The 26,714-nt window shown below is 33.7% G+C and overlaps 1 protein-coding gene across 1 annotated transcript in view; it reads right to left on the reverse strand.

Moving 5' to 3' along the window:
• Window positions 1–24,283, reverse strand: part of Mex-3 (mex-3 protein) — a 137,534-nt gene extending 113,251 nt beyond the window's left edge. Inside the window, exon 1 of the mRNA XM_023155849.2 lies at window positions 23,785–24,283. Within this exon, the coding sequence (XP_023011617.1) occupies window positions 23,785–24,055 (271 nt within the window). The 5' untranslated portion in view covers window positions 24,056–24,283. The remainder of the gene's footprint in view (window positions 1–23,784) is intronic.
• Between the last annotated feature and the right edge of the window lie 2,431 nt (window positions 24,284–26,714).

Consider the following 26,714-nt stretch of genomic DNA (forward strand, 5'->3'; position numbering starts at 1 on the left):
ACTCCGATATGTTTTGAGGCTTGCAATATGAAAATGTGTTTCACAGATGCCGACCCTATTTTGCTTGTACTATTATAACTAAACAACTAAGCTTTTCCCATTTCAATTTTCCTGGACTAAACAATTTTGCCCTCGATTCGTTGTAAACAACGTATCGAAATCAACGATAACACCATTAAAAGAAAAGTACGACGTAGGAAACTATTTGTTAACTCCCATTTAACAGTTTCTCGCTGGTTTGATAACAATTTACGCTACATTCGCGATTTTTTTGCTTGCTGGTCGCAACGCGGCTTTTAGCAGACTCGCCAAAATGATTTTTCGAAATGAACGATGTAGGAAATGCAAGGAATATCGGTTACACGACGAGGTCAAGGACGAAGTTGAAAACTTACACTCGTTGAGCTGCCTTTTATGAGGTATGAGGGCATCACAAGTGGATGCTGCTTTTAATGACAAGATTGCAACGAGCATACGGGGATTTTTCCGGGCTAGTTCATTAGTAAAAATCTGTGACATATTGATAAATGCAGACAATGTTATGTGAGGAAATTATACGACATATACCTAGTGGGTCTCAAAAAGTTCAACATACATAACCTAATTATTGCTTTATAACGTTTATGAAAAGTAATGAAAACAGAAGCAGTCAAATGACTAACATTTTTGGCAACTACTCTAAGATATATATTCAGTAGTTAACAAGAATAATGAATTGTGTATAATAATATAATACTGAAAACACCGAAATTCCATGCGTTATTTTTCTATTATTATCCAAAATAATACACTGACAAATTTAATATTCCCTCCACTGCATTTTCCATTAGTTTATCATTGAATTAGATAGGTAGGAGCGACTACATGTTATCTATACGTTATGTCGTCCACAATCAGTTGTTGTTCTTAGGCATTAGTGGGACCAGCATACATTCAATATTGCATAAACATTTGACTATCAAAAAAATTTGTTCGCGTTGGATCCCACACAATTTGTCAATCGCTCAAAAAAGGCTCGTGTCGATAAGTCGTAGGAAATACTTGAAAAATACGATCGCGGTGCTTCGAAACACGTCTATGACATCGTGACAGGTGATGAATCGTGGATTTACGTGTATGAGCCTGAAAGTAAACAGCAGTCGACTGTATGGGTATTTCAAGACGAGCCAAATCCAACAAAAGTTCCAAGCAAATGGTCGCCTGTCTTTCGGAAAACTGGACATGTCGCAACCGTACCACCAGAACAACGCAAAACAGTCAATTCTGAGTGGTACACAACCATTTGTTTGCCAGTTGTCTTCTAAGAAATCAGGAAAACCAACCGCCGAAGACAGATCACCACGACAATGCGCGCTCTCACACATCGGCTCAAACAACTGTATTTTTGAGCACCCAAAACATCGATTTGATGAGTCATCCGCAGTATAGTCCTGACTTGGCACCGAATGACTTCTTTTTATTCCCGCACGTGAAAAACAAACTGAGAGGTCAACGTGACAAAAGTGCTTCGACAATTGGTTAAAACGCATGCAAAAGTGTATACCTATTCATGGGGAGTATTTCGAAAAAGAATAAAGTGATTTTCGATAATCAATATTCATTTCGTTCTCTAATCCCGAAATATAAAAGGCAACCATCGTATAATTCATCGAATGAATCTATGAAACATTTATCTTCCGGTTTGGGAAGCGTAATATCTCCGACATTCCATTTTCTGTCAACATAATCAAAGGCGCCGGATTAGTCTGGATTTGTTTGTATATTCTTCGATGTCTAATTAAACTCACAAGCGGTGTGACTAAGAATTCTAACAGGTATTATTAATTCTGATCATTAACAAGGCTATATTTTACGTACGATTTCTATGAACCCGACGAATCACATTCATATGGAATGGTATTGCTTATTTATCTCAATAACAACCTACAAAATGAATGATATATTAATCATCATTATGTTGTATAGATGAACGGACAAAGTTGGTAGACATAAAAAGGGGGAATACTATTGTACAAGTGATATCATTAAACTTCAGACGAGTAAAGACAGCAGATATCTGAACTACCAAGTAAATGTTTATAGCAACTTGAAAATTATTTTTCACCAGGATAGATAACAATCACCAAGTAGAAGTTGCCATACTTGTGAAGTTTGAAAATTCGTTTTTTCATGTAAGAATTCTATGACCAAAAGTTAACCCAAGAGTACAATTTTGAACTTTACAATTCTTCGAATATATCATTCGTTGCCAATTATGTGAATACATCGATTGAATGTAGACCGAACTTTGAATGAAAGTTCAAAATATGTTCAATCTATATTTTTTGAATATTTTTTTTGTAGAGTCAATGTTTCTTGCTGTTTTTTGTGTTTTCACCTTCAAAAATCTGAAAATTTAACAAAGCTAAATCAATAATCTACTAAAGTGTAATAAAAGGCAAAAGTTAGGACGAATCGGTTACAGATATGGATTAACAACTCCTAAATACATTGAGATCTTTTCTGACATGAACAAAGTCCGAGAATAACTATGTATAATATACCTTGTTTCTATGGATAAAGTTATATAGGTGAAACTTCAAGACCCATTGATGCAAGAAAAAACGAACATCGTGAATATATGAAGAGAAGACAAATAACGGAATCGAGGATAGCAACAATCAACTGAAAATTAAATGGTGTAAAACAAAAATCGTTGCCAAAGTTGTCCCTTATATCTTTTTAGCAGGTAACAGGTCTCTGTGGAAATGGATTGTATATGGTTACCATTGATAAGGCGATAGTTTGAAAACAGAAATATGAATGAAAACTGAATTTTTCAAAAGTACCCTCAATGTGTATTGACTATCGAATATGACATCCGGACATTTCATTCTTTTCACGTCTGAAAAACGAAATATACCTCTTTTCATTTGAGGAACTTCTTTTACAATTGAATTTTTAGGTTCTGAAAACGAAAAAGGCATAACTTTCCAAAACTTTGGCCACTTTTAAGAAGTTATGTATTAAACTATCATTTTAATCATTCAATTTATTTGTAGGGAAAATTTATGAATACGACGAGTTACTGAATAATCAGACTCTTCACTGGTTTATATTACGCAATAACTTTTCCTGGTGATATTTTCAGAATATTTTCTAATGATTTGTTTATTTTTTTAGATTGTGGAAAGTTGAAATACCAAAAAAACAGTTGAATTGTTCGATTTTCTAGTATCTTGCAAATAATTCCTGAAATATAATATTCAGGGAAAAATTGTTCGATTGTTTTTAACCAATATTTCACAATCTATTGCAATCACTTGAAAACTGTAATGAAGTATTTCGGTGGTTTTTTCTCCCGTTGACGAAATTTTCCTAATCGGTTGATTGAATTAACTTCTAAACAATAACAAAAAAGCTTATGTAAAAATGTGTTGTGTAATACTCGATATCCCCAATAGTTTTCAAGTTAAACAATGTATAATGGACTTTTGGAAAATCGCCGGAAAACTCACTTTCTGATTTTCCTACTCCGCTCAATTTCTATAGGTTCTGATTCCAAAATGAAGCATAGGTCTGGTGAAAAATTTAAAGCATTATACCTCTCCGTTCAATAGATCAACGGACGGACAGACATAATTTGACAAAACAAAATAATTTTTCGATCCCGAACAACTTCTCTAAAGCAACAATGGTCTATCTTTTGAATTAAAAAGTTTGGGTCAACTCCCACTATAGTATGTAGGTACTCCCGAAATTACTCCTAAAGGTCGCAGTAAAATATGGGTTGGAATTTTCTAACTATATCTTATTTTGTATCTGATCTAGAATATTATAAAATGTGTTAATTTTCGAGGTTACAGCTCAGACACCTATATATAACATATTCACCGGAAATTATTTAAAACATCAATCGGCATTTTTATCAGGAAAAAGCCAAGTTTTCCCACGTCGTAGACGGTTCGATTATCTGAAATTAATGGCATTTTTCGGAATGTTAATGTCACTTGAATTTATGTGAATGAACCTTGCTCAAAACAATGTTCTAGATACTGTTCACCTTCAAAAAATGCTAATTGAAAAATTTATATTAATGTACACATATTAAAAGAAAAAAATAACCAGACGTGTCAACTCGATTTGAATAGTTATATAACTTTGATGAAGCAAACGAACTTGTGTTAATATATAAAAAAATGTTGAAATATCTCAATCAACTGTATAAATTCGAGGAATAGACTGGCTACTTTCATTTGACTGACAACTGATGGTCAAAAATAAAATAACAGAAAAAGAAATGTTGAAATTCCTGTCGATATGAAAATTAGGATATATAAAATTGTTTCTTTCCGAAATCATCCCATAATTCCGGCACTAACAGTGTTCGAATTAATGAAATTAGCTTGAAAATATAACAACTACTATGGCAGAGTCCAACTTTCAAAAAACGTTACAATCAAAAGTTCCTGTGAAAAGCACAAATCATTCTCTTTAGTTTTTGCAAAACGGTCCTAAATTTAAATAGTCACAATACTGTAACTTATGGGTGATTAGGGCCGGCTTGTTAACCCAACAAACTGAATATTTAATTACGTATGACGATTAAACTGTAAAGGTTTGAAGGATTCGAGAACATCGACGATACTATATAAACATTGCCGCATTCGAAAATCATCATTATTAATTCTGGCAGTAATGCACAAATAAACAAAAAACAGAAATTTTACAGTGTAAACTGAATATATTAGTAAGGTATAGTTTGATGGGGCATATTTCATTATATTCTGTAAATGCTAGTCAAAAAAAGAAACATATAAACTCTCGCATAAACTTTATTGGGTGATATACAAAAAAAAGGGGCTGAGAAAATGTTTTATTTTTTATATAGTACTCACTGACATGTGAATCCTGATCTACGAAATATGTCAAATTATGTACCTGAAACAAAAAAGAATTGTTAGAATCAAATATTAATTAGTCACTGGTTGATTATGGAAAACAAACGTGATCGATTGGAATTTACCAGAGATGTAAATTGTTGAAGCAACCGGATGAAATTACCTAAAAAACGAATTGTCCTAACATTCCGTAAATAAAAACTGAAAATAGTTTCTCAAAATGTAAAGTACTGAAGAGAGATGGCGCTAGTGTGCGTTCAATAAATGGCAACATCAAACAGTAAACAGCTCACCGTTACAGCTGAATGTGAAACATAGGTTATGTTCATTTTTGACGTTCTGTGTTTTTATTGTTCATAGACATAAATAGGTGAATGAAAAGGGTATTTTAGCTAACGGAAAGCGCATGAAACGAATTATAAAAACGGCTAATATGACTTTGTTTCACTCCTCAACTTAGTTTTCATATTTCTTTAGACATCGTATTTGGACGATGACTTTCCGATTGTTTTTTCAATTAATCAAGATCCAGCAACATTCATCGACAGATTCTGTGAAAACTTTATCCAAACCCCATCAATTCAATTTTAATATTCAGGAGATGGTCCCATTATTTTTTTAAGACAAAAAACGTGGTAATAACTGAAAACGGTCGGTTCAACGGTCGATTTTGATTTTCTGCATGAGCAGACCTCGGATTTGTGGGAATTCGTTAGACCTTTATATTCTCAGGTAAACCGCTGCCGCTACCTGGGACTAGTTAGGGCCGAGAACTTCCTTTTTTCAAATGTGTTAAACAAATAATTGAGAAAGGTAGAACCCAAGCGGACAAGAAACTAAATCAATTACAGGGTGTGATAATTACGTTCGGTAATTGTGGTTTTTATCGCCTCTGATGAGATCACAGCTAGGGTGTGACTTCTAATCTTCAAATTATTGTACCTAACAAAATAGATTTTATATTGCAAAATGTTTGTTTTCTCATGGACTTCTTCATTCAGTGTAATTTTCAGTATTCAGTCTCTTAACGAACGGTGGCATTCAATATCAAACCAGTATAATAAAGAGGCTAACATTTGTAAAAACTAAAACGAAGTGTAAAAATCCGTAATTTTTGTAATAATCAGTAGAATATAAATTAACGAAAGAATATTTGACGTATAGTAAATCGGAAAACTCAAATATAAATCCAAAACATGTTTTGATTCCATTCATTTATCGCAGACACCATCAATGTGTAAATCCCCCTCTCATTTATTCATGAATCACTTTTCCCAGATATTTCAGTAAAGTGTACTTTTTTACTTTGTAGAACTTCGAAAATGACTTTGTGCTAATGGGAATGAGTAGATTTTGATTGCTGCGTTATCAGCAAACATTGTTGATCAACTATTCTTAGCATAAACATTAGCAGAACACAATAGTAGAGGCCAAAGAACATAACCCTGGGGAACACTTGACTTGAAATCGTGTTTTTCTGAAACCGATCCCCCATTGTGGAGTATACGATCATTCGTATAAAAATTCCATCCAATGTAAAATATTTGGATATCAAAAACATTCAATTTGATCGAAGGAAACTATACAGACAAGCGAATGTTTATGAACGATTAAACATTTCACTAATAACACTATTTTTGATAGAATGGTTTTTTTTTTCTGAAACCTTGACAGCAAGCGTTGATGTTCAGGCAAATGATTATTGTGTTTAGTATTGATTCTTTATACAATTTCATCATCTGTCTATAGTTATCTACAGAACAATATCTTCCTGAATAAATAGAATCATCAGATTAAGAGTAAAAAACGGCGTTTTTTGAGTATTTCTCTCCGTTTTTTTACATATTCCAAGTAGGCCAATGCAGATAATTTTTGTAAAGAAACAAATTAATATTAGCATAAAAATTGTAGGAAAAGTAAATAATATGCGCATTACTGATCAAATTAATTAGAGTCAGTCCTATGTACGGGAAATGAAAAATAGAGTGAATTTTAGGAAAGAAAAATGGCCTTTTACGATTTTCACTGAAACTAAACCTTCTATCCAACAATGTTGAGGGTGAATTTTTCAAGTGATAAAAAAGAGATACAATATTTGTAAGAAAAATTTTTTGGATAATGTAATTTATTTCTAAAAAACACCGCTTTTTGATTTTTGGAGGCCGTTGTTGATTTTAAAAAGAATATATTCCACTCAATGGATATTTCATGATGAAAAATGAGACATTTTTCAAGTTTTGCAACAAAATTGAATGTCTGACTGAATCCTTTGATGCAAGAAAAGTATATACCGATCAGAGAAAAAAAAATAATTTAAAAAAAAACGTGAAAAACGAATTATTTTGTGGGAGAAATAAATTAAAAAAGAAAAAAACTGCAGTTTTCCGATGTCTCCAGGAATATTCAAGGTCGTTAAAAAAATTGGTTTATACAAAAATTGCGGGTCTTAACTGTTTTCGATAAGTTAAATTCCAGTGAAAATTTCTAAAAACCATTTTCCATCCCCAAAATTCACCCACTTTCCTCCCCAGTGCCATAGATAGACTTTTTTTTGTTATGAGCACAATATCCTCCACCATCCCTAACAAGTGTTATACTGTTATTATTATTTTTCAATTTCTGCCTTTCTAACACTCGTCTTACTTAAATGAAGTGGAAAATTTTGAAGCAAATACTGTATTTTCTAGTAGGAGAAATGCTTAGTTAATCTCCTTTCGCCCTCCTTCGATTTGCACTCATGACGTCACCAGGGGCGTCGGTTCAACCCCAGTGTACTCCCGATGCCCGTGCATGCCTGTCTCGCACGCACTAGGATGTTTTTGGATAATTGCTCATCGGTCGGTTCTATTGTTTCGAATCAAAGAAATCAGCCGACTGTATAACAAATCCCATCATCCGGAGAAAGGCAGTCGCGGGAGTTAACATGCTAATCGGGCTGCCCCTTCCATGACGTATTCGCGTTTACTGCGTTACCCCCACTCCGCTGCGATTGTCACGTTGCCTCGAGGACATTGGCTTAGTGAATAAACTCGCAGCCTTGGATCTTGGTAAGGTCAAGGCTAGAAGCGTTACGCTTTTCGAGAGATTTAAATACTATCTACTAATAGAAAAACTAGTTACGTTTAATGATGTTTGATTTGGAGGAAAGTTCTGACGCGATTGACCGGAAATGCAACGGAGATAGTGATCTACGAAGGAATCGTTTAGTTTTTTTTTTCTTCTCTCACACTTGACAATTTCGTGTCAAGCGTAAAAAAGAATAAATTGCATAGACACTTTTTTCATTTGAAATATTTGCACAATAAAAGCACAAGAAATTTGAACAACTCCTTTGTTTCTGTAGTTAATTTTCAAACAGATGTTTCAGTGCCTCAAAATTTACAACAGAGAACAGTTTTTTAAATCGCATTTAGGTTCTTCCATTACTTGGGTATTGTGGGATTATGTATAATTAATTTAAATCCATAAACGAAATGTACTCGTACAATTAAACATTACAAATGTTTCTATTCAACTATTTTAAAAAACACCAATAAAATAATATTTCCTGTATATGATTTTTGAACTGACTCAAGACTATCGATTAGGACTTATTATAAAGCTCGTTTGGAGAAAAAGACTCGATAAATTATAAGTAATGTAAAGTAAGTAATTTTGGGAAATTACTCGCCAACCAATTCCCAATTGTCATCATTAAATTCAGATCACGTTTTTCCAGCAACCCATTGAAAAACTTACTATTATTCACAAAGGCGGTGATCAAGAGAATCCTTCGAACTACCGCCCAATTTCTCTCATTCCGTCGTTAGCAAAAATTATTGAAAAACTGGTAAAAATACGTTTAACCGAACATTTGAACTTCGGTTATATAATAAGCTCCAAACAATTTGGATTTCAGTCAAATAAAAATACTCATGATGCCATATTTTCATTTTTATATGAAGTGTTAGTAGCATTTATAGACGAGAGATCACAGCAGCAGTCTTTTGCGATTTCTCTAAAGCATTTGACGGTGTTAATCATATTACTCATAAATGGTTTGCATCTTATCTATCGGGTAGAAGTCAAAGGATTAAATATACAGCTGTATCTGATGTTTCTGACATATGTAACGGAGTACCACAAGGCTCAGTACTCGGACCTATCCTATTTCTACTCTATATCAACGACTTGACTACCATCAATGTAGAGGGTAAATTTACTTTATTTGCCGACGACACTACAATTAGCTTTCAATCTCTCAAAACCAAAACCAAAGTTTTATCCTTTAATTGGATTCTTGATAATATTCCTCTAGCTTCGAATTCGAATGTGATTGAGAATACGTCATGTAACAAATTTCTTGGCTTATTAATTGATAATAAGTTGAAATTCGAGGACCACATACAATCACTTACTAAAAAAACTTTCATTAGTAGAATCACATCTAAGATATTTTTATTTTTTATTTTTATGGTAGGACTCTAGATATTTTTATTAGGCTACTAGCTTATACTCTGATTTCATGTAGGTACTTAACTATGTTTTTCTTCTCAAAAAAGCAATGTTCACCAAAGCTTTGTCAATGAGAATTTCTCTTTGGGCAATAAAGCATATTTATTATCATTATTTTCATTATGAATATATGAATTCTTTCTGAAAATATTTACGAAAAATATGTAAAAAACTTGTATGAACCTATAAACAAAATTAAAAAAGATGTTGAGTTTGTTGAAGGGATGCATGTTTTCTGATGAGGGGTGACAAAATTCACCCCCCTTGTTAATAAAAACTCTTAACAACATACATTAAAAAACATATATATACATACATTATAAACATACATACATTATAAACATATATTCACGTTTAGACTTCTACCATTGAAGACAAATCAATAAAACTCAAAACCTATAAGCGTGGTGATTTTTTCCCAGTGTATGTTAAGTTGCATGATCTAGAAATCATTAGATTTCCATAAACCAGTTTTTTTAGTTAAAAATAAACCATTAGCTACCACAAGTGCTACCTTCTGAAGTATTTTCCCATTGTAAAAAATTTATTTCTCGATAAAATTTACGACGGTTTTAGCTTGCGATAAATTATTAACAAAGCGGCAGTAAATTTTGGTAAATGCATGTTTGTTTGCGAGGTAAACATACTCTACAATTGAAATCAAATGAATGTTGATAATAAAACATTCTATTTTTTAAAACGTGTTTTTTTATTTCGTTATGAACTGATCTTAAAATTCATTATTATAGAAATTTGAAAGAGAAAAAGTCCAAGAATACTAATAAAATAGTTGGAGAAAAAAAACATTTGAATTAAAAAAATCAATCCACTGAATTTATAGCATTCAGTTCACAAATATCAATTTCGGAGGTAATGATTCTGTCATATATGTTTGCAAATTTATTGTGGCAATACATTATGACCACGTTTATACGAAGGATTTCGAACAACCTATGTTACCAAAACCAACGTACCTAAATTCCTATGTAAACACAATTTTTTTGAATACGTTGATCAGTTTCTTAGTGAACATCAATAACACATGATAATAATTACAAATTTTCAGGATATACTCAGATATACCTATATAGGTCCAATACGCATTTTACTACAACATTAGTTTTTATCAGTTGGAATGGTATTAAGCCAGTAGAACTGCTAAACCTTATGAAATGATTTGTATTTTTTCATCTGTAATTGAGGTAATTGAGTGTTTTAAAAGTTTCCTAGAGTGTCAGACATTTTCAAATTGTATAATTCAACACAAAAACTAGATGTCTGGAATAAAAATGAAATCTAAATGCTTATTTCACACAATAAATAAACCAAATGTGCACTAAAAGTATCAAGATGAAAGTTAAAAATAAAAACAACAATAAAAATTAATAGGCTCTCCGGGGCGACTTCATTGATTCCAGTGGCGCATTTGCTTTTTCAGCTGCAGGAAAGTTTATGATCGATGTAGAAGTTTTCGTAAAAAGAGTTCAAAGTAATGCGGCAGCTACCTTTTCAATATTTTTTCCAAAAAAATATCTTGTGGTATGAAGTTACCCGTTTCATCGAAAAAAAGCAAAATAGTCACAACTCATATGCCAAATTTACCAGTCTTATGAATATATGCTGGTGCAAAAGTTGTCCCTACTTTATGAAAACATCTAACTTCTGTGTTTTTCGTTTCACTGATCAAAACTTTGAATTTGACATATAAATCTGGAACTATTTTGTCGTATATCGTAGTAATTTTTGGAAGTAGGTACATAGCAAAACTGTACCGGACCCACAGAATATCTCTGATACTTTGTTTTGGACTCTTATTGCTGAAGATTTCTTCTGGCAGCTAAAGATTGACCATCAAGCTTGGGAAACCATCCTCGCAATATCATCAAAATCAATCAAAGCCGAAGGTTGTTAACATTCTATGCCGATGCAGACATTCTTGGAATAGCTGAAGGCCAAGAAACGATTTTTTTAACGCCTGTGTGCATTTGTTCGGAAGAAATCATAAAAAGTCTACAGACAGATTGAGTTTCAGAGGAAGACAGAGTTGCCGATGAGTGAGAAAATTCCCCAATTTGTGAGGATTTGCTATGGCGTTAGGAATTCGAAATATGTGAGGATTTTGAGGGGATTTTTATTTTGACAATTGATCACGGAATGGAGAAATTGGGAGTTTTTGCATTTTGTCGATGAAAATTTGGAGATTTAGACGAAATTGGATTGGCAACCCTAGTTGAAGTGATTTCGCATGGGAGGCCAGCCAGCCGCCATGTGTGGGACCCCTGAATTTTATTACGGAAACCGAAATACTGAAATGTGCAATATAAATGCTGCTAAAGGTATGCAAATTTAGTGAAAGGTCTATTGACGAATTTTATGGTCGAACAATCGATTCGTTTAATTTTCATTGTAGAAGTTTGTAAGCGTGAAAGAATTGGCAATGACTAATTTTATCGTTTACCTCAAATTGGTATATTTTTCTCAAGAAACTAAAAACAGTAGGTATTCGTTTATCTAACAAGTGAAAAATATATCAACCAATAAACTTAAACACAAGTGATGTTACTCATTCAATTTATTTCTTTATTAACTAGAATACTTGTCATGGCATCTATAGTACAAGTACAACTCCTACCCCTTTTCAAAAACATGTAATTTTTTAGTCATCATCTTACTCATCACCTGAAGACGATTGTGGATACTAACAATCGAAACGTCGTGAATTAACTTTGCTTGAAATTTCTCAATTTTTATTTTTATTTCATTTTAATTGTTCAATTCTCGTTTTTTTTGCTTATTTTTATTTCATTGTAATTTTCATTTCAGGGTTTTTTGCTTAATATAATTCTTATTTTCAGCTATTCTGTTAAAAATTTTCAATTTTACTTGTTCTTGCAGATATTTCAAATCGTATAACATATTAAGACAATGGAAGTCCAAAGTAATGAAGTTCATCAATGAAAATCATCAACCACCTTCAAACAAATGTCTTAATTCGTCTTTGCTTATTTCTTCATATAACAGTATCTCTACCAACCGGTATCTTTGTTTTTCTCTTCTCGTAACTAACCTTCGCAGTTTTTCCGGTCTGAATCTTTACTATGAATTTATAGTTTTTTATTCTTTAGGTATTAGTATCATATAGTGGAATAGTCATGTAATAGTTATGAAAAGTCATGCATTCTGCAATATTTCTATTTCTATATCTTCTATATTTAATTTGAGCCTTTTTTCCGGATCTTGTATAAACTTGGTATTGTAACAACGATCTTGTTATCTTCTTATTTTTTTCTTTAGAACTTTGCTAAATATTTAATTGCATCAGGTGGGACGGCAGCCGGTTGGGTTGACGTGGGTCGTTTGCTCCACTTACTCAATCGACCGCTGTGTGAATCAGTGGTTCAAATCGCCAGGCCGGTCGATCGATTATCACTTCCTATCGTCCAGCCTGTGCTAGGAATCACACGTTAAAAAGTAAGATCTCGTTAGCCCTTAGCTCGCACAAGTTTCGAATTTTGAGAGTTGTCGTTCGTAGGGATGCGACAGCTGGTTTACGGAAAAACGGATTTTAAAAAGTTTTTTTAGACTCTATGCTCATTTCGTTCTCCACTATTTAATTGCATTTTTTGTTGGGTCTTGTCACGCACGTCTTCAGACGTGCGTTTTTTCTTCCAGTATTGTTTTGGAATTCACCTATTACTATTTTGATTATTTCCTTAATAACCATGGCCTACTTTCTTAGTTTCAAATACCAAAATGTCAAATAAAAGTATTAATGAATGAATGAAGCCGGGCTTGCCAACTCCATAGAAATTGATGAATATCCAATTAATTCCTGCTTATTCACCATATTTCTGAAGCACAAGCCCCTTGTGCAAAATTTCTGTAGAAAACCAAATTTATTACTCAAGTTCCTCCCAATTTTAGCAGCGCTGCTTTGATCTGCCTCAATTAAGTTAAATTATATTGTCGGAAAAGAGTTTTGAAACTTTTATTTCTCGCGTTTAACTGGACAAAGGGATGTAAGTGTTCCGTGCAGATTGAAATGTCAATAAATAATGTTGCTGCTGGGGAAGTGAGTAGACTTGACACTAAGTATTGATTTTTTTAGTGCCTCCGATATGACGGGAATATGAAGAGATGACGCATCGGAAGAAGAGCGGCGTTGTCTAATTTCTGTGTAGATTAAGTTTGTGGTTCTTCGAAAAGTGATTATTTTTGCCACTGAGTAGATAACACCACTCAAACTACACAGCGTGATCACGTGTAATCCCGCTGTGATGTTGATGTGATATAAGAATGTAAATTTTTATATTTGTGTGATGTTCATTTTTTCAAACATCTCTTGAAGTCTCTTCTATAAATTTCCTCATAGAAAGAATTTCATTTGGTACAAAGGGTCCTTGATTTTTGTGTTTTCTGGTTTGACACGGGTAAGCGGTGATCTTAGGGTATTCGTCATACTAAACGTTTTTCTCAAACAATACCTTTTTACATACCATCTTATTTTTTCAGATCCCTTTTAAGCTAAAGGAAATACATATAAAACATAAATTTGGTATATCTGATGATCTTATTTCCTACCTCAAGCATGAGATAGTTATTTTTTTTTTGTTTTTCTAGCATGAAACTGCACTAACACTGTGTACCCCTAATGTTTTTTCTACATATCTATGTACATCCAGTTTACTTAACTTGTAGATGAACTATCAGTATCAATTGCTCTTGTATCATCCTCATATAAAAGAATCGAATTCGGCATGTCAATAATATAAACTAAAAAGATGACAGGACCCAATTCGACCATGTCACCCATTAAAGTGAGTCAAGCTTGAAAAAAGTGTAAAATTCTTTGGACACACCTGGACAAAAGCCTTATCTAGACGAAAACTTTATTAAAATTTAGGAATGATACCAATCCAATGCGGTAATGTCTATAGGTGTAATAATTATATGTATTAGACCTGTTCAACAACCTCTATATTATCTTGAGAATAACTTATGATAGTCACTTTTAAGCTCTTCTTTTCATTCTTTCGACGTTCCTTCTCTACACGTGAAATTACTGTTCTAAGTTCGACATAGGTTCAAAATTTGGATTTTTCGTTGCCTTTAGACGAACGACAAACAGTCGGGATAAAGATTAACGAGGACTTACTCTATAACTACACTACAACATGCGGATTATTGTTCGCTGAGGTTAGTAGATTTTTTTCTATGAATGCAGGTGAAAAAAATTTCATAAATTTTATACCGAAATACGCAACAAGAGAAAGTCTAAATATTTGTCACCTAACCACACTTTACCCGCCAACACTGCATCTGGCAACGTTGCAGGAAAACTTAAGCGGGGGTGAGTGAACAGAAAGTAGGACACCGTTCACAAACGTAAAATTGGGGGACAGAATTCGTTATGAAATGACTGATTATTCTAGGTATAGCATTATAAAAATGATAAGTTGAATGTGTCTGTTTGTTTACCCACATCTAATCTACTAAATTTTTTATGTTGGTAAATAAGCCATATCTTATCTCTCACTGGATTATCAAATGATGATACTGAATGACTTCGATTAGGTAATGGTGACGATTAAAACGTTGGTTCGCAGGGAAGTAGAATTATGAGATTTTACGTAATTTGAATAAAAGCAGGGATAAAAATAACATTTTGGTAATGGTGGTGATCATATGTTAGCATCGCTGTTGGAGATGTACTCGAGATAACATTTGATAGTACGCTTCTGATTATAGTGCCAGTTCCGATACTGTATCAGTTTGAAAAGTAACTTTAGTTACAAATAAAAGTGGTAAAAACATAGAAAGTTTAATTTATCATTTTTCATAATAATAATTACAACTTTTTCAGGCTTTTCCATGAAGATATGTGTATTTCTCCAATTATTTAAATAAAGATAGATACCTGCCTGTGATGCTTTAGATTTCCAATTGAGATATTATATTTTTTGAAGGATCTTTCTAATTTTTATCGACAGTTTTGTTAGGTCGAAACAATTTTCCGAAAATGAAATCAAAGGAGGCTCTCTAGGCTTGTTATTAAAAAGTCAACGTCTGGTGAATAAATAGATTCAACAGCTAATGAAATCCATCACCGTAACGACCATGAACTTGGTGGCGAGTAGTCATTGTTTTATAAATTTCATGAGAAAACAGTCGTTTATTTTTTGCTGGTAGTTTATTGCCAATAAAATACATAGTTTACGTCGGAGGTGTTGATGTCCCAAACTTCTGTTGTTGTTCGTGATTGCCGTAACTAGTTTTTCATGAAGATTTAATGATAATTGCTTACTTTTTATTGTGTCAGTAATGGATTTAATTGGAAATTATAAAGCGATTAGGCGTGATAATAGCCAATTCAGTGACAATTTTTCAATTTACGAGGTTGAAATCTTTAGCTCATTTGAATATATTCCATCCAACTCCTTGTTTTTGTCCATAATAATTCACACTAATAAAAAAAACTGTGCTGATTTTATTTCACGTGTGAGTAAAATAACTGCACTATTTTTGGTTCTCAATGTGGTCATCAGGATTCTTGTCGTGATCTTTAAGGGAAATATTAAATGCTCTACGAACAAGCCATCACTTTAAAATAGCGATGTCTGCATCCTCAAGACCAGTGCTTGGAGAGAAAAATATAACAAATGAAGGTGGATCCATCCTAGTCCAATTAAGAAGCAATTAAAATACAGGGGCAACATCCACTACAGCTTGCTCTTCCTACGCTGAGCCTACCGACCGCCCACACAGAAAATAGCACAGTCAAATTGAGCAATGTTACCTTACAATTGACTTCAAATTTACAGAATTGCCTATCCAATACTTCAGTTTAACTAACCCGACCAAAATACAATTTCATTTAGAAAATAACGTCGATAAACGATGCTTGCCTCTTATATGTTGAGAATCCAACATATAAGAAAAATATATTACTTTTCGACGTTCAACCTGATTTTTTAGGGCACATCTCCTTTATATCGGCAGGTGTAGGCCGAGACTCGCCGAACTCACACTCTCTTATTGACTATAACTCAGGACACTCACATAAGACATGCCTGACAGTTTCATATTCCTGTTCACACATCCTGCATAGAGGTTGCGTCTACTAGCCCCATAATATGGAGGTGTTTCCTTAGTTGACAGTGACCAGCAGAAATCCTACTGTTACGCGTAGGTTTTTCCTGGTCATCGCCAGATTTTTGTTCGGTGCCAGGTTCCCAGGGTCGCCCAGGGTGATTCTGGCAAGACTGCATCCTTTGATTCCCTCCCATCTCTTTAGGGAGTGAGCATGGGTGTGACGTTTGACTAGTTCCGCAATTGTCGAAGTCATCAGGCCGTAGGTGTCACTGGGTCCTAAAATTCTTAGTCCAGCCGCCTAAGAGTCGGCAATGCGATCATCTTCAGTCCTGTCGTGCCCTTTAACCCACCTCAGGATAATGTTATTATCTACCGAGGTTTTGACTAAATCTTGGTGGCACTCTAGTACTAGCCTAGAGGTAACACGTTGTTTTTTCAAGGCTAATAGGGCCCGTCTACTATCAGTGCAGATTGCTGTACTTTTGTCAGAAATTCCTTTCCTGGCTATTTCTTTTGTGGCGATTGATATACCAGCCAGTTCTGTTTAAACCATGCTGGTATTTTTTCCCATTCCCCATTTAATTCTTAGGCTTAAGTGATCTGGAGTAAATTTCACATCCTAAGCCTTCTTTGGTTTTTGAACCGTCTGTATATATGTGTATTGCATTTGTAGCATCTGACTCTGTGTTTTGTTTTATTTGTATTTTGTAGGCTTTATTGAACAAGAACCTGGATTCAATTGCATCACTTGCTGCCTGCAGCAGAGGTTGCGCAGTAAGCTCTTCTCATCATAGGCTTAGCCTCAATTGACCCATTCCTACTTCGAAGTTTACACCAACCGTGCCCAATCGTAACATGGCCATTAACGCAACCTCCTTAACGTACAGATTCAGAGGGGTCAGACTAGTAATTAATTCCATTGCCTCAGTTGGTGATGTTCTCATGGCTCCAGTGATGTTTAAACAAGCCAATGGCATTATTTGATATAATTTTTGGATGGCCGTTGCTTGTAGAACATAGGTCTTTTTATTGCAGTGTAGATCCAGGTGACCACACGGGGTGAAAGACCCCATTTGCGTCCCACTGTCCTCCGACATTGCTCATAAGCCATATATGCTCTTTTTGCTCTATTGTGTAGGTGAGAGTTCCATGTTAGCTTCCTGCTAACATGGTATTTCACCTCTTCAGAGAACTTTAGTTTGCTTTTGAAGATTTCGGAAGGTTTTAAGCATCAAAAAGTGTGTTCAGTTTTTTGATCCAAGTAAGTTGCCATTCGAGGTTTTTGTACCACAACAATTCTAATTCAGATTACCTTTTAAAAAAATCAATTGGCACATCCCACATTTCCTTTTTTAGAGAAAATTGATGTCGAAGCACTAGCACTAAATTTTACTCCTGATACAGTCAACCCCACGCGATACAAAGATACATTTCAGTTGGTGTGTGCGTATATGAACTGAAATACAAGTATTCCGTTGTTAGAAAAACAATACTTATATTGAATTTTTGGTCGTGGATACCTGTGGTTTGATATATAGTAGAAAAGAAGTGTTACATTAGCAACGCCTCAAAATCTCAACTTGATAAACTGGAATAAACAAAGTTGACGACAGAAATCATTGAAATGAACAATAAAATCAGTAACTTTATTTGGTTTGTATCCTTTATCTAATCATTGCACTTTTTATCAACCTTGATAAATTTTATGAGGAGAAAAATATTTTATCAACCTCAACCTATTTATGTCACTCAAGTATTACTAATTTCAAATAGTATCTACGAAAATACATTTTACTTCTTTCAACATGATTTATTATGACTATGAAAATTGATGTTACAAGTGTTTTGTGTCAACTGTATCGAAAAAATCATTTATTCAGGTCCTAGTGTAAAATGCTATCACTAGTATTTTTTTATGAATTTTAAAATCATAGTTTGTTACAGGCTCAAATAGACATTACAACTTCTATCTGAGGATTAGATGATCACATGTTTGGTGAAACGATTTTTTATTTGCATTTGTTTTTCATTATTTTTATGTAATAAAATAGAAGGGAAGTCAGCAATATTCATCGAATCTACCACAACAAAATCGTTATGCAATTATACTGCAAAATATTGCGAATCAATATCACTGCAGATGAAGAAAAAATTTCACAAGAGAAGCGCCAGGTACTGTTTTTGCAGAACCTGACTCGAGCTATGCTTTAATGTTGACCCAGTTTGTTTCCATAATAATTATTTCCAGATAATAATTGAGTGGAGAAAATAACTATGTATGTAAGTAGTATTTACCTATAAAATATATATTCAATTTTTTTGTGTATCAAAATACTGTTTTTCTTACACAAAATTATCTGCTAAGCATGTCAATGACCTGACAATACTGGCTGTGTTAGTATGACCCAACTTCGTGCTTCACAAATACAATATAAGCTAGTTACTTATCAAAACATTTATTGAGATGGTACGAAGTGCTAGTTAACCAGTTAGAAATGAAAACAAAATGTACCAAAATAAAAAGACGATACTTTCCTTGTTTCTTGGATTATTTGTTTATCATGTAGTCGAACACACACAGACTCGTTTTAAATAAAAATAGTTTTTACAAAAATGACTCTTATTCATCGAGTGTCATCTCAGTATAACATTGTCTAGCTTGATTTGAAATGTATTATTTTCGTTTTCCGAAATACTCACAACTACGTCCGTGAAATAAGTTGATAATTCATAATTCAAATCCAATCTCGTTTGAAACAATTCACAAAATTAGTCTACCGTACATTCGACCAACTTGAACTTATTTTTTCGGAAAAATTTTCCTGGACTATTAAATACCCTCGACCCATACGGGTACCCAGGCATCCCTGTCACTCGAGATGAATTCAGGAGAACCTTAAAATCCACAAGGGTGTAATTTTAGATTCTTCAAGCAGTGTCCCGTATTGATCGACATTCGATCTGCAGGATGCGGCTCGACAGTCTTTAGTTCTCGGCGTGGGCGCAAATAATTTTTATATTCAACGGATGAACTTACATGAGTCAGGGCAGGAAGTTATGAATTACCCAGTCGCTACAAGGCAGGTAGTTTATTGATTGACCACGCCGAGCTGTTACGCTCACAATGTTAATTTTTATGTGGATATGCTGTGTTATTCCTTGCCTATTGACAAGTGAATAGAATCAAGTGATGAATGAACGAAAGCAGTTAGTGTTTTGTCTGCTTCTACCGCTAGGACTTGGCAATTTTCTTTATGAGCTTGCTTGAACAAATCGCGTTTGCTGTGTGACTAGTTCCGAGAGAGTAGAGGATTGCAAAAATGTTGGGCAAACACGACTGTATAACAGACACATTTCAAAGAACATAATTCTTGCTCGTATGTAGAGCGTTAGCCAATCATAAAGTACTTACGACATTTTCTTAATTGAAAAATATAAGATGTTTCCAATAATGATGTCAATATTAACCGAACGTCGGTGGCATGGATCACAATAATTATGTGGTAACCAAGCACAAAACTGTATGATTTCCTCTGTGGTTACGATAACTTCCTGAATCTAAAAAAAACGTAAAAAAAATATCGATTTTGTAAAATTGATTTCGTAAATTTAGTCCAGGGTCAAACGAGTGTAGCTAATAATTCATTTGTGGGATATACAATTTGTAGTCAACTTTGTTTACTTATGGCTTGCTGAAGATATAAACTAATTTTTTTTCGCTTTTATAATTTCTACTGCCTGATTTATACCACGCCTATGGAATAAATGGTGGTTTATTTTTCAGACGTTCTGTTGAATTATATCCATTTACTAGCACCAGATAAACAATTTTGCTTCGGTAGTTGGAAAAAAAAATAATCATCGATCGCTTTCCCATTATCTGAAGAGTTTAGCCTGTCTACCACCATTGTTGATTTCCAATTTCCGTGCCTTTTAATAAGAGGCTGATCAATTGTTTATCATTTGGAGCATCAAAGATGTTTTCAACTAATGTATTGTCAGAACTTTTCTAAATTATGTTGATGATCTGCAAACCTTTCGATTTCTCTTCACAATTTTCCTCATACGTTGCAAAAATTGTTTCTTATTTTGAACGAGAGTTTGCTTGAAACTCATTATTTCCAATAAAGTACCTAAACGTTTTTCAGACAGTGTTTTTGTTTGATATTTTCGCAACAAGAATTTTGGTTGTCGATGACGTCTTGAGAACCAAATATATTTCCATTCAAAATAAAAAACGATTTTCAAATACACACAGACATCTTATATTCAAAGTTAGTGCCATTTCTGAATCTCCATTGAAACAATCAATGACTAAGTATAGGTATCTGTCTGTTGAATGGCATACAGGTTTCCGGCTTCCCAATTTTCTTCAATTTTGTAATTCCAATTTTGAATTTCTCCACTAATTACTTGTCCACTGAAATTCTATTTTTGTTCTTTCGAAATCTAGAACAATTATTCAAGTAGGTATTGAATATTATTATTTATTTTCAACATTTATGTCATAAAAAGTTGAGACCAATTTTTTCATCATGAACAAAATACTAGACAAAACTATAATTTATCTTTCTTGCATATCGCACTTGATGAAAATCGGGATGTATGTACACTCGGGAAACATCGTTTACTACATCCCACCGGTAAACTCTAGAAAATACACCAAATGGCCGACAAAATCATTGAAATTATCTAACTAAATGTTCAAAGATTACAAAATAGAATTTCCTGTATGTTTATAGTGTGTCAGGCAGCACCTCTTATCGGCAGATATGCTTGAGTAAATTGATAAGGAAATTTTGGAGCAGCTTTCTAGAATATTTGATTATATGTAAGATACTAGTTTATGAATTGAAATCACTTTAAAATTCCAGATTACCTGGACAGGAGGCTTCAACATTAATTGGAGTTGACGAAAACTCATTTAGGTCTGTTTAAAAAATCTGTTTTTCCGTTAATCATACATAAATATTCAAATTTTATTATAATATTTGATTTTTCAGAATATTATATTTTCTTACAAATTTTCCAGTGAGAAGAATTTTGGGTTTAATATGGAAATATTCTTTTGCATTGTGATGATATAGAGAAAAAGTTAAAAATATATTTTTATAAGAATATATCTACTCAATAAATGACATTTGAGCAACCTTTTACAAGAAATATAAAACATTAAGGTACGTAAATAAATTCGCGTCACGTTGCATAAACATCGTTGCCAAAAATTGAGAAACATGCTTTATTATTCTTAAACTAATAATGCTAGTTCCGAGGAATTTACCTTATGCATCTAGTTTCATCAGGTTTTGTTTTTAATTTTGGATATTTCTGACTCGGATTGTTCGAGTACTAGTTTAGAGCTGCAAGATTTCAAGAAATATAAGTTCCAAAGTCAGAAGTTGAAATTTCCAAGAAGCTCATAGACTATTTCAAGCTGAAGGCAACAATTAGTTGAATAGAGGTGTACTTTTAAAAATAAAAAATACTAGAAAACGAAATAAATGAAAAAAACGGTTATTCATACAATTTTTGATAAGATACCAGATAAATACTCATTTTTAAAAAACATAAGTTGATTCATATTTGTTTCTAACAATCCAAATGATTAATTTCCTATTGAAACCATAAGTTGGAACATGCAGGAGGCATTCACTTTAATCAAGTCGTTGGGAAAAATACTATAAATTTTACAGTATTTTTACAGTGTAAAACATTGGCCAAGGCAAATCAGTACCTCATTGAGTTTGCAGAATAATTTTTGCATACAGGTCTTATATACTTTCTACATGACTTCAGGAAATTTTTTCAATAGTGGTATTCCTCCAATGATTACATTGAGAGCAGATTGTAAAATCAATCTTAAAATAATATTCAAATAAAACTTATTGAATCTCATTACTAACTGACATAGCTCATTCAATTAACCTCAACGTTTAGTTTCTTCAATGTCAATATCCACAGTGATACTTAGATATTTCTATATTTTCACCAGATCAACAAAAACAATAAGAAACTTTGTACAGAACATGTTGATAACATTGAAATAACACAAACTGTGAATGCGTTTAATGTTATGTTAAGGAAATGGAAATTCAGGCAACTTGAGAATCCCTGACGTTGACAAATGAAATATAATTATTCATTTTAATTCTCATTTCAATTAAGACTTTAATGTCAAGAAAGATTTCAGCTTGATTCTTCTCCATTTTCATACAAAAAAAATGAAGGAATCTTCCAAAGAAAGGAACAAAGCAATCCATTTCAAACAAATATTCTCTCATGCAGAAAAGTAACAAACTGGGAAAAAAACCCTCTCGAAACAACTACTTTCATTCAAACATTGAAACACGAAAGAAAAATACTTTGAAACCAACTAGTTTTTTATGATTTTTATTATACAAAAAAACACTTTTTTCAATTCAGTTTGTACTCCAAACATTCCTTATGTAATTCAATCAGATATAATTCATTTATGAATTCACATATGAAAGAAGTAAAATTTCTCTTACATGGAACAATCATTCTCATGTTAAGGCCTTTGTTTGAGAATATTTTCGAGTCTCTTCGACCGTAAGTAGAAAACTGTTAAACATTTTCACACCTAATTCGTGAAATAAATGAAAAATACATAAAAGCTGTGAGAGTTCCAAATTCAGCCAAATTCAGTAAAGATCTTTTTTATTGCCAGCAATTAGGTATATTCAAGAGCGTTTTGAAGCAGATTTCTCGGATGGGAATGATATTTCATGAGAATCTACTTTAGTATAAACGTTTTTTTCTTGAAAAAAAATTGTTTATCATTTGTCGGTCTCATTCAACTTCAATCCTATTATTTTCGTTTACTTACAGTTTTCATAACCTCTCATCTATAATATCGATCATAACTGAGTTTATTTTTACGTTTTCCACTAGTAAAACTACTGCACATTCAATATATTTCTTTTCTTCATTAATGTATTAGGAAATAAAGAGAGACAGAGATACAATGTATGTGCACTAGTTTTGCTAGTGGATAACGCTAGTTCATGCATGTGAGAACAGCGTAGCAAAACACAAGTCACGTTTGTGAAGGAAAAACTTGATACGAAAAAACATACAAAAAATGATATAGAATCCCACACACATTGAAACTATTTACAGAATTCCGTAATTTCATCCGAGATATTTTCAACAATTCTGAAGATGCTTTGACGGCCAGCATTCGCATTTCCAAATAAACAGGGTACTATAACATAACCTCCAACAACCATTTAAAAGTTGAAGATCGGGAAAAGTCTAGCTCTAGCGATGCGACCAACAAAACGTATAAATGTCTTACCTTGTCTACCCACGATCTCAGCCACATGTTCAGAACTGGGAACAGGAACACATTCGGTCATATTCTGAGATTTTTTAGAGCGAACCTCTTCGAGACCGACGTTGGCCAGAGGGTTGAACGAGCCAATGTCTCCGGGACTGTCGGGTTCCGACACGTTGGACAGGGGCTCGCTAAAACCGAGCATCGACAGCTCTAAAGCGAGCTGGAGGGCTCTTTCTTCACCCAGAGCGCTTCCCCGATCCATCTCAGCGAATAAACTCGAAGCCGGCATATTTCACAAAACACAGTTCAGAACCAACTTGATTGTCGTTGATAAACACTAGAGACCCTCGAGAGCAGATTAAGTCATAAAAACGACGTAATATTATCAAAAAACGATTGACGGTACAAAAATATATGATATCTAGTTAGTGTATTAATATTCTACAACGATAGTCGTTTATTTGAGTCAAGCAGATACGAACCGCCTGCCTGCTTGATACTGACTGAAATTTTCGGTTTCCTCGCTGTCGACCATGTGCGCAAGATGCCTGCCAGGTGCGCAGGCGCACTGGTGGCGCCGGGCCGCGAAATTTGAACCCCACCAGGGCATTGGCAGATGGTTCGGTTGTTCGATTTTGAATTTTCCGAGACGGGGGACGGCGAAATTGTTTATTGCAAACAAAGGATAACACGTGCTCGATATTTCAACCGCCTCAACCGGCTTTTAGCGGCTCTTTTTTCGTCGACTGCGAGGAAATTGTTTCATGTGTTGTAGGCTAATTGCGCCGGACGAAAATAGCGACATTCGCCACGATCCAGTCAAGTTCACTGCGATCGCTTTTTGCGAATCATATAACAATGTGTCGATTTCTGGAAATGGGAAGATGTGAGTTGCACAAAACGATTCGTAGTGTATTTACGTAACGAAAAATGCATAGAAAACCTACCAATTTTAGTCCAACAAAGGTGCTTACTGTGGTCACCCTGTTTTTATACGGGGCTATTCAAATTCGTGTCAATGTTTTGTCTGTTTCTTTTTCATTTGCAGTAATATTGGAAATATGTTTACATTTTGCCTTTGGAACTCTAACTGTACTATCAGAATATGATCATATAATTTTTACAGAGGGTGTCGACGGACTTGGAGCTCCATCAACTTTGAAATTTGATAAATTATTTCGGTACTGGATTCTTGGTGTCTTCCTGGAATGGATAAAAAGTTATTTGAACAGACGTTGTGGTTATGTGGACATTGGAAATAATCGATCATCATGCCGATAATATTATGACATTGGAGTTCCACAGGGTTCCGTCCTGGGTCCTTGTTTATTCTTGCTCTATATCAGTAACATTCGTGCCGACGGCACATCGGTTTTTGTCTCAAACAGGGAAGAAGCATATCTACGTCGGAAGTGTGATAAAATTGTCTATGACATGAGCCAGTGGTTTAGAGATAACTTTCTTTACTTAAATACAGACAAAACCAAATGCATTCGCTTTTACAACAGACAAAAAGATGCCGATGATATGGGTTTTGGTGATTTACAGGTAGTGGACGAGTCCGCTTGATTTCTCGGTATATATTTAGATGAGCATTTCTTCTGGGGAAACTCAATAAACAAATTGAATTCAGTTACCTACCAATTTCGCAATTTAACAACAATTTTGTCTGCTGATTAGTTGCGAGGCTATATTACGTCCATATTTGGGTAGTTTTTTAAGGCACTACGAAAAATGTTGTAATTGTCCATGAGAGGATTTTTTTTAAAAGGGTAATTTCTCATTGAAAAAATGTTTTTGAGGCATTTTGAGACTTTTATATCTTCAAGTTAGATATTCAAGGAATTAAAGAATAAGAAAGCCAGACCAAGGCTTCAAACGTTGACGGTTGATGTGGACTTCTATCACAACCGAATTGGGAGATGGCTTTAAATGTATTTTGCTACTGAATAAAGTTATATTTTATATTAAAGATTAATAATGAAAATCAAAATTCCAATTTAGTAATAAATGTAAACAGCTATTTGTTTTGTATTTGGTAGAAACTCTTACAGGTAGTTATTTCGTAGAAGAGCAGATTATGTAACAGCGATTGTATGGAGCTATACAGGTAAAATAAATTATGATACAGAAGAATACACCCTGATTAGTACAGTGGGTAAACATATCTAATGAACAATTTCGTCACTTGGAAAGTATAAAATGTATTATTATATTTATATATTTTTTTAATTAAAAATACATATATAGTTATAACATCATCAATATCCATATATAAAGAATATTAAATCAAATAATACCGTATCTGTAACTTGTAAAATTTCGAGAACAAAGCAAATAATATCTCTTTTTGAGGTTGGTTAAGTGTTCAGGGTGAAATAATACTAGTGTTTGTCGAATAACCAATACTTCTTCACATTTGTTTAAAGTTTTTTCATTGAAAATAATAACTTTTTCGTTGCCACACAAATAACAAAAACTGATGTATCCTCACTCATTCTGCATAATGAACAATTAAAACAGGCAGATGGCACACGAAAACGATGTATTATACGACTGAGATTTTCATTTACTCTGAAATTATAATAGAGTCCGCATGGGTGGTCTAGGTCACGTGGTATCGTGGAAGCCAATCGCGTCGCAGTAGTCTTGAGCGAGAGGTACCACAAACTATGCATAGTGCTGTTCAGCCGCACTTGTATGAAACTTTCTTGATCATCTGGCAGGTGAAAAATTCTATCATATTGATCTGTTTACAAAACGGCCCTGAGCATCAGTTGAATAGAAGCAATTCTCACAATCTTCCAATATTTTCAGTGGGTACAACTTCCAAGAGTTTTAGAAACATTTCAACTTTCATGTACAATCCTTATTTTTTCTCTCGCGGTATTCAATATCTGTTTAAATCTGTTTAAAATCTGTTTTTTCGGTAATCAGCTGTAGCCCCC

Source organism: Leptinotarsa decemlineata, unplaced genomic scaffold (genome assembly GCF_025532065.1).
Source record: "Leptinotarsa decemlineata unplaced genomic scaffold, Ldec_3_MD MMD2_tig00026330_RagTag_RagTag, whole genome shotgun sequence".
NCBI lineage: Eukaryota > Metazoa > Arthropoda > Insecta > Coleoptera > Chrysomelidae > Leptinotarsa > Leptinotarsa decemlineata.